Source organism: Eulemur rufifrons, chromosome 5, assembly GCF_041146395.1.
Source record: "Eulemur rufifrons isolate Redbay chromosome 5, OSU_ERuf_1, whole genome shotgun sequence".
Lineage (NCBI taxonomy): Eukaryota > Metazoa > Chordata > Mammalia > Primates > Lemuridae > Eulemur > Eulemur rufifrons.
Window position 1 is genome coordinate 3,432,253 of NC_090987.1, and position 9,551 is coordinate 3,441,803.

The 9,551-nt window shown below is 39.8% G+C and overlaps 1 protein-coding gene across 3 annotated transcripts in view; it reads left to right on the forward strand.

Moving 5' to 3' along the window:
* The window catches only part of CYB5A (cytochrome b5 type A), a 29,284-nt gene extending 21,606 nt beyond the window's left edge, over positions 1 to 7,678 (forward strand). Inside the window, exons 3-5 of one of the 3 annotated variants that reach the window (XM_069468350.1) lie at positions 872 to 897; positions 5,300 to 5,362; positions 7,142 to 7,678. In XM_069468350.1, coding sequence (XP_069324451.1) covers positions 872 to 897; positions 5,300 to 5,362; positions 7,142 to 7,223 — 171 coding nt within the window. In that variant the 3' untranslated portion in view covers positions 7,224 to 7,678. Of the gene's footprint in view, positions 1 to 871; positions 902 to 5,299; positions 5,363 to 7,141 lie in introns of all 3 variants that reach the window. The other 2 variants (XM_069468351.1, XM_069468352.1) reach the window with 2 other exon arrangements.
* The last annotated feature ends 1,873 nt before the right edge of the window (positions 7,679 to 9,551 follow it).

Sequence of the window (9,551 nt, forward strand, 5' to 3'; positions counted from 1 at the left end):
TCCCAAGTGAGCAAACTGAGAAACACTTAAAACATATAAGAAGTTTCCTTGTGTATCATTGATGCTGCTTGCGGTGACTGCGAGTGGAGGAAGGGTCACACCAGGCTCTTTGTAGGGGGCCGGAAAGTAGGAAATCCACTTTAGAATAACTTCTGTTGGGGGTGGAGGTTTGTTTTGTTTTTGGCGATAGGAGGTATGTACTTTCAGGGAGTAAGCTTTCATCTATCTGGAAAGTTTATTTGCCCATGCATTTTCATCTTCATATTTCACAAAAGTGAAGTAGTTTTATGGTAATCAGAGAGCCCTCCCCTTAAAAATGTCCCATGCCAGCCACATTCTTCCCAGCGGGGTGGGTGGGGGCAGGGTTTAGGCCCTGACTACAGCATTTCTGCTCCACCTGCCTGCCGGGCTTCCCCGTGGCAAGCATCAAGACACCCTTTATTTTTGGCGCCTTCTGAGGTTTAAAGTTTATGACCCTACCATGGGGAGAGTGCAGGGATTCAGTGAGGATATCATGCAAGTAAAAGATGCGTACGCATCTCCAAGGGAATTTGAGAGCACAGAGGGAAGAGGTAGGTCTGCAGCTGTTCTCTGAATTAAACATTGTAGTCCAAGTCTAATAAACATATACACACATCAGCTTACAAAGAGGACTGTCATGGATGCTATTCGAACCTTTGAAACTCCAGATGGAAAATACCTCAGCACTGACCTGCCATCAAATTTTGCTGTTAAGCCAGATTGATCAAACTTTGTGTTTAACAGCTGAATGCTGAACCCAGAATGCTAATTACTAAATTGTAATTTTAAAAACTCAAAGTGAACACTTTAGAAATGGTACTTTAATGTGCCTTATTTTTTTTTATTGCAGGATGACAGAGCAAAGTTAAGCAAGCCTTCGGTAAGTGTGACCATCTCATGTGTCTCGGTGGATAGAGTTATTTTCATTGTCTTTAATACCTGTCAGACTGAAGGCAGAGGTCTTTTACTTAGCTGGCTGAGGCCAGCACAAGTCTTTCTAGGTAAGATGGATGTATAACCTGCTGGCTCGGCAAAAATTTTTATTTGTGTAGACTAGTTAGTATGTTTTGTCAGGATAGCTTGTGTGTTATTTTTGTAAGACTCTCAATACTTTTTTTAAATTAATATCTTTCGAAGAGCTATTTTTTATAGATAACACTGCTTCTACCTGAAAGATTTGACATGAGCCATATTTTCTAGGAACTTAAAATCTGGTTGAGTAGATGCCCTATTACTTAAATCTTGGAGGACACTACCTATGTCCTCTTCATCTCTGGGGCATAGTAGGTGTTCAATAAATATTTGCTGGATGAATTTAATATTAAATGGACCCTTTTGACTTATTTTTCCAGAGGAAAGGAAAATCATTCTGGTGATACCAGTTTTACACTCTGGTTCACTAGCCCTTCCCTCTGAACTGACCATGTCACTTACATTTAAAGATGAATCCAGAGTAAGAATGGATGAGAACAGCCGAAGTTCCCCAAAAGTAGAAGCAGGCATAGTAGCTCCTGGCCTGCAATTAAAGCACTAGGGGAAAGTTTTTCTTAAAAGAACTAGCATAAAGTATAATTTTTTTCATTTTGTTGTATATTCTTGGTTTTATTGGAGGGAGCACAACAGCAAGACTGCAGTGAGCTTGTATCAAGCCTTCGTGAACTCACTTTGCTGGCTGTTACTGCCAAGATGTCTTTAATCTACACCAGAATCAAAGCAGTTAATCCAATAATATGAGCATAAAGACTGTTTATCTCAGCATCCAGGATAGTACAATAAAAGTCTTGTGTAATGCTGTTTGGTACAAAGCAATTTCATTTATGTTCTCTCCTTTCCCTGTTAAAAAAAAAGACTCAAGTTCAATGTTGGAGATATGAGTACTTCCGGAAGATAAAAAATGGATTTCAGAATTTGAATGGCCTCTTGAACAATTGCTTGGGGTCCTTGCTGTCAGTTTATTTGACGTTAGCACCTTTTTTGAGGCTACTTTTTGAACAGCTGAAATTCTGTGATACATGGAGTTTTTCTTTTTTCTCTAAAGTCTGTCAGGGGAAAGGTAATCTTGGTGTAAGTCATTCAGCTACAGTAAAACAAAGATTTGATAAGGCTCTTACATGAACTTGGATCACTGCAAGGCCAGCCTTGTCTCTAGCTGTAATGCCTGCAAGCAGGAAACACCATTAGGTCTTAGGCGGTAAACGTGTCTCCCACCATAGCTGCTTTGTGTTTGAAGGACAGGCTCCTCCTCTGCTTTCAGAACACATGCATTATAACCTATACTGTTCCGTTGAACTCATTGACCGTTGCTATTTGTTCTTATTTTCCTATTTTAAAGCACTGATCACTTTGATACTCAATATTTAGGGGACAGAGCAACTTTACATGCTAAATTCTGGGAATTTAGCTTTCAACATCAAAGAAAACTTTCCTGATAACATTATGCTAGTGAGAGCTCTGTGTGCGTTAAGCCTGGCTTTTATCATGATGTCATTAGCAGTTGATATATATTTGATCAGCTTGCTGGCTATAGAAGATCTTACTGGAGTTTTAAGAATCACACTAACTTTTTAAAGTAGATATTTTTTACTCTCTTCAGAGATTTACTCAAGACAACTTGAGTACTTTATTTACAAAAAAAAAGAAATCTCTATATTATGTAATTTTTTGCTTAAATTAGAGCAGAACTGCAGGAATATGGGACAGGAACTTGCTGGGTTTTTTGAGAGGCTATAAGCACATGAAATGCAAGAAAATACATGACTGCTTTTCTGGATTTATCTTTCTTGTACTTTTAGTTTACCAGAAGAAAAGAGTATCCTTGGATATTTCTTTTGTGTGTCATGTATCCATCCATCTATCTCCAGGCTGAACAATGTACACTGTGGTCTGAAGTTTTGAAATGTTGCCTGCTCAAAGTCTCTAGTTGAATTGTGTAATAAAAGGCACCAAAAATTATTAGCTCGAAGCTGCCCAGAAGAAAGCATAGTGTTAAGTTGCCAAATTAAGATATTTGTAGACATAGAAATTAGGCATTTTTAATTAAACGTATTAATTAAGCATACCTGTATCTATCAAATTTGCTTACGTGAAGGATATTAGTAGTAGCAATACCCTTTCTTGGGTATAGTTTTCAAAGCATGGTTATATAAATTATTTATTTGGTTCTTACTATATCTTTGTGAGATCCACAGACCTGCCAATGAGTGAAGACAACTAAGGTTGGACGTGTTAAGCTCCTTGTTCAAGGTCACACACTCCAATATTAAGTCTAACACTGTCTCAGGCTTGTTGGTTTCAGTCTCTTACGCTGCGTCTGTAGGCTCTGGACTTGACATGATGGGCATCGACCATCAGTGTTTTAAAGGAGGAAGTCCTGCCACTAAAGGATGCGCAAAGTTAAATGAACTTACAAATGAGATGACTTTGATTTGCAAAGCTTCTTGGGCTTTGCATGCTTTTATATGGAGCTTTTCACAACTTACACGGGACTTTACATGACTTTTATAAGTCATTACACATGACTTATTGATTTGTTAACCTTTTTTTTTTTTTTTTTTTTCTTTTCCCAGAAGTTGAACCCTCAAGGTCAGGGAGTGAACAAGTGGCAGAGCCTGTCATAAAAACAATAGTCTTTTCTCCCTATTCATTGCTGACATGTTTGATAGTTACATCCCTAAACCCACGTGAGGCCCTTCAGAGCACTGGCCACTGAAGACAGTTTGCTTTTTCATCACAGTGCTAAGTGGTCATTCACACTTGCTTTAACTGTCAGTTATCCTGGTTATAGAGCCAAGAAGATGATAAACAATCAAAAAAGTTACATGATTTTCTTAAGTTCATCTCTTCAGAGGTTCATTGCTGCTGGTAGTGGTGCACTACCAGCCTTTTGAACATTAGCACTGGCTTGTGGCAACTACGAAGGCGAAGGAGGACGGGCGGCCAGTTTCCAGGGCTGTCGGCGTGTTTGGTGGAATGCCCGCTCGTGCCCAGTTTAACAATGTCATGAATGTTCGCGTTTGCCTTCCATGTACTGTTTCAAGCTTAACTTTCTAGTGTGACAATAATATTTTACCTTCAGTGAATTCTTTTGTGTCCGAACTGATTGTCTTTTAGTAGCTAAATAACATTTTTGCGTATTTTGATTATTTCTAGCAGTTTTTAACTTTACTCACGTGTACAAAATTTGGAAAATAATCTTGCTGTAGTTGTTATAGTTGCTAAGATTTAGAATTGCTTAAATAGATATTGTGACATTTTCTTTGTAAATGATTTATTTTTTTTCCCTACTGTGTCAGGAATCTTAAGGAGATATTTCAAGGTTGGTGGGTCTCACAAGTGCTTTGCCTGCTCTCCCCTAAGAGGTTTCTGCCTTTTCATGGGAGTTTCTTTAATGTGCTTTGCAGAGTGTAGCTTGGCTTCACTGCAGACAGCTGATTGTTTTGCTAATGCTTTTTTATTTGTGCTTTGAGAAACTGCAGACATAGAGCTCTCTGATGAAGCTGCTTATTTACAGCTGCTTTTGTTTGAGGCACTAATACTTTTGCTGGTGTGAAACATCGAAAGAATGCTTCTTAACACGTTAAGCCCAGAAAAGTTTGTATTTCGCTGGGCCTTAATGTTTCAGCCCTCAGGGAAGTATCTACTTCTCACTTCAGTGGTACTTCTTTAGAGCTGCTCTCAGAAGTGCTGGAAGGTAAAAACAAGGCTTCCTTATTTGGAAGTTTGTTGTTGGGGTGACAGTGGCCGGTGGTGGGTGGTCAGTGTGAGGCCAGTCCCTGTCAGGACAGAGGTAGAAGTGGCTAGGGGAAAGGTGGTCCAGTGTTAGACAGTTATTTTTTCTTTTTGGTTGACATGTATTTAATGTAATTAGGGTACACGTTTATATCTATAATATTTGAATGAAATAACTTATGTTTTTATTGAACATTTATTTGTACTTTTGAAGAATTAAACTCTTCCTAAAAATGGCAGGGAGTTGTATGTATGTGTACATGAATATCTGTTTTCAGTTTCTGTGTTGAGGTATTTAGATACCTGTTGTGTGCGGTATATTTTATGTAGCCTATTTTAAAAATTTTCAAGTGATCAAGGTTATGTCTTTAAATATAGATTTTGCTTATATTTTTTATTCTGAAAAAAATGGCAGAATTAAGCATCTTAGTGAAAAGATGTTTATGATGTAATTTTTCCTTTCAACATTTGTTGAAGAACGCATTGAATAAAATACCATGATCTTATTTTAAAACAGGTTTTTAGTCAACAGAATAAATGTTTGGACATTCCCTCTAACTTTTCCTCTTATGTTTCAGGAAACTCTTATTACTACTGTTGATTCTAATTCCAGGTATGTGGAGTTTTAAAGTCGTATTGGGTTGCAGGGCTCTTAAGTCAGAGTTGGACCAGGGGCTTCCCTGCGTGGCCGCCCTCTGCCTGGGTCCCCGTGTTCCCTCCCTGCAGGCTTCCACTGCAGACCAGACTGTTGGGGGCGTTGGTCCCAAACATCAGGCAGCTCCAGCTGGGACCACTCTCCACAGCCACCCTGGACCTCACCCTCTGGCTGCGTCCACCCCAGGGAACATGCAGCACCGTTGGCATCGCCTTTCCCCGGGTTGGCCTCAGATAGCCAGTCCCGTGGCTGCTCCGCTCCCTGGGTTCATCTCCCGACCGACGTTTCCTTCCTCACCTGACGCATGTCTGTTTCTTAAACTGTAGTGATCACATTTCCCTGAGCATGGCTCAGTTTTCCTTTGTCATTTTTATGAGTTGTTCCCAATGTTGAACCTATTAATCCAAGTGTCACATGACTCACTCATTCTGGGGGCTAGATTTCTTTATCATAGTCTAAGCTCACATTAATATTTTTGGCAGTTCTACCATATTGACTTAATAGGCCCCCCCCCCTTTTTTTTTTGGACTCAAGCTCAAAACCACACATTTGTATTTCATTCTGTCAGATTTAACTGCCCCAGTCTGGTGCTGCTCTGGAACAGTCTCTGCCCGTGGGCGTTACTTCACCTTACTCTTCACTGACATGCAGGTTTCTTTCTAGAGGGAAATTGAAAAACCCCACCAAATCCCGCTGAGATGAAAATTACACTTGTAATCCATTTGCAATTTAAATCTTTATACTGGGCTTTATCTTTAAATGGATTGATGTATGAAGTGTACTAAAGAACAGAAAGTTTATGATGGAAAATATAAGTATACATAGACTACTTAGATTTGAAAAGCCTATACATTAATTTCTGTTTCCTAAGAAATTGAAATCTAAATTGAAGATTCAAATTTAATTTAAATGTTAAAATATAAATTGAAGCTTTTCTCAACACTCTCCCTGCAGATCCATAATCTGTAATTTATAGTAGATCAAACTTCTGTATATCAGGACTGAACAAACATGTAAATTAGGCATTTTTGTGAATTTAGACCTATAGACCACAGAAATAAGTAGTTTGGATGTACTGTTTCTTAACACTTTAAATCCACTAAGCATGGATTGTGAAGATGAGATTTTCAAAACCTAAGTTTGGGGTATCAGGGATATGGTATCAGTAGCAACCTTAGTAATCATATTTACCACTCAGGGGAAGTGATTTGCCCTTGGCTGTAGAGCTTGCTGGTGACTCACCCAAAATGAGAACTTTGGTCTTCTGATTCTCAATTGAGTGCCATTTAAAATTCTTAATTAATATATGTAACTAGAATAAAACATGTAAGGAATATTAACTTTTGTTAACTCACATTTCGTAACTCAGAGTTTATGTTATTGAGGTAAATCAGTAGTGTCTCTTGGAAAACTGATAACAGCTCTTTGTGTAAAGTCTATAGAAATAGGTCGAGGTGGAACAAAGTGAGGCATTAGTTTTCTCACAAGGCTGGCAGGGTTTAGCGATCGCCAGTATTCTAGGGCATGCACTCACATCACTTTTAGCAAATTTGAATTGTCTTTTCACCCAAATTGGTTACAGAAGTAAAAAACAAAACAAACCCCCCCCAAAAAAACAAAACAAACAAACAAAAAAAGAAAAACAGGCCACGGTAGTTTTCTGTTAGGAGGAGCAAAGATTTTGAGTTGCCTGCAGTGAACATCATGCAAGCGTCATTGCTCGTTCTGTCTTTGTAGTTGGTGGACCAACTGGGTGATCCCTGCCATCTCAGCACTGGCCGTGGCCCTGATGTATCGCTTGTACGTGGCGGAAGACTGAGTACCTTCTGAGACGCCAACACGAGAAAGGATTGCCTTGTACAAGAAGAAAAGCCAATGTTAACTACTTCAACTGACAGAAACCTTCACCTGAAAAAATAATTTTAATATGTCTGTTAACCTTTCCTCCTGCATTAGAAACAAAACAAAAAGAACTGTCCTATTCTTTCCACTTGAACTTCTCAAGTGTGCCTTTCTATTCATCAACTTTATTTTGATGTTTCTCCGCTATGTAATTTACTTATAGGCATGATCTTTGAAAAATATATCTGGATTCTAAAATAGGCCACCATGTTTGCCTATATATTTGGTATGTAATTGTCTTTAATGTTTAGAATCTCTGGTTATTTAGAAGAATTATTCAATGTGTTATTCATTCAGATCCAAGGAGACTGTGTGACTTGAGCTGAAGGAACCGCCTGGAAAGTCTCCTGGTGCTGCTGCTGGTCTAAGTGAGTGGCTGCTTTTTTCAGGGAGATCAAGAAAGGCCCAGGAATTATAGCTTAAGGGTTTCTAATAGTTATTCTACTTGAAGTAGATGACAAAAAGAGAAAGTAGCCTACAAGATCTACGAGACTTCATATCTTCTCTGACTGAAAAACACCAGCAACATAAACAAAAACCCATGAACTGTGAGCGGATATCACAGCTGCCCATTTTCTTATGCCAAAGAGGCGCTCAGTTTATGGCTTCTGAAGAATTTAGAAATTCCTCAGAGGGGAAAATTGTTCATGTACTCTTCTAAGGAAATGCTGATTCCCTAATTTGTAAAAACAGATTTGAAGGAGATTGGGGGACATTTGGAATGTGATTTTTGAAGAAATTTAGCTGCTAGTGGTGACCCGCCAGGGACTCTGTCCATTTCCTCACTGGAACTGACGCAGTCATCTTTTTTCCCACCTGCTGCTCTCTGCCCTCTGCATTGTCCTTATTTGTGCTTTGTTCCTTTTCAATGTTGCAACTTGACGGGTGAATGTGTTAGACCGTGAGTAACTGTCATTAGTGTGACTGTTTCCACTGCCATGTGAGCTGACCCATGAGCAGGGAGTTCTTCAGAAATAACACATTGGAAAGGAATTTTATGCTAACAGAGTACAGATTTTTATAATCAATGGCATGTGTCACCCTTTGCCCATTTTTGTCACTGAAAGTTGAGCTAATTTGTATTTCAAAATAAATTGCAACACTTGTTAAGGAACCTGTGTAAATATTTCAATTTTCTAGGTTATTTTTACCTATAAAGCTTCAAATTTTAATACTTTTAAAACTTTGCTCGTAAATTGGCTGTGAAGTGAATTGAACTGGGTGTATCCTATCCTAGACAGTATTGAAGTGATTAATTTGTAACTCATTAAGAAGTTGGCCAATGTCTGTTAAGAACCATAACAGTTGAACTGTGACATTTCCATTACCGACTCAGCAGTTGGCCGCCCTGGCTCTCTGTTTTATTCATGTGTTGTGGAACAACATATGGGATAAAGGAGAAAGAAATAGTTTATATGATATTTTTAACATTACATTTGTGCAGCCAGAATCTCAAGTAAGATATTTGACACTTTTTACAGTTTTCCATTAAGAGTGGTGCAGGATTTCATGAAGCTGTCATTCCTCTTTTCTACTGGCTCTTGGAGTGCAGGGAGTCGCTGGAGGCTCTTGGGACCCAGTCCCCGGTCCCGGTCCCTGCTCACTCCCTGTGCGCGAGCCCGTGATCACTGCTCTAGCTGCAATAGCGTTAGGAAGTGTTTAGGCAACATCGAGTGGAAGTTCTGGAAGCTGATTCTCTCACGAAGGGTAACCTTTCCTAGAAGTGTGTAGACACAGTTTGGGAGTCAAGGGAAAGGATTTCAGATCCTCAGCTTCCGTGTGGGTTTGTATCTTTCCTAGGGCTGCGGTAACAAAGTACCACAAGCGGTGGCTTAAAACCACAGAAATTTGTTCTCACAGTTTGGAGGCCGGACGTCCAAAACTTAAGGTTTCGGCAAGGCCGTGCTGCCTCCAGGACTCGGCAGAATCCTTTGCTGCCTCTTCCGGCTGCGGCCAGCCGTCCAGCCCTACAGCACTTGGCCTGTAGCTGCTTCGCCGCGGGCTCTGCCTGTCGTCTCTGTCATCTCATGAGGACACCAGTCATAGTGGATTAGGGGTCCACCCTCCTCCAGTCTGGCCTCGTCTTAACTAATTACATCTTCATGACCCGGTTTCCAAACAAAGTCATGTTCTGAGGTGCTGGGATTAGGACTTCAACACATCTTTTTGGGGGACACAAGCCGTAGCATGTTCTTTCCTGAGATTTCTCTGATTGGCTCTTCTTCCTTTACTCCCCTCTAAACTC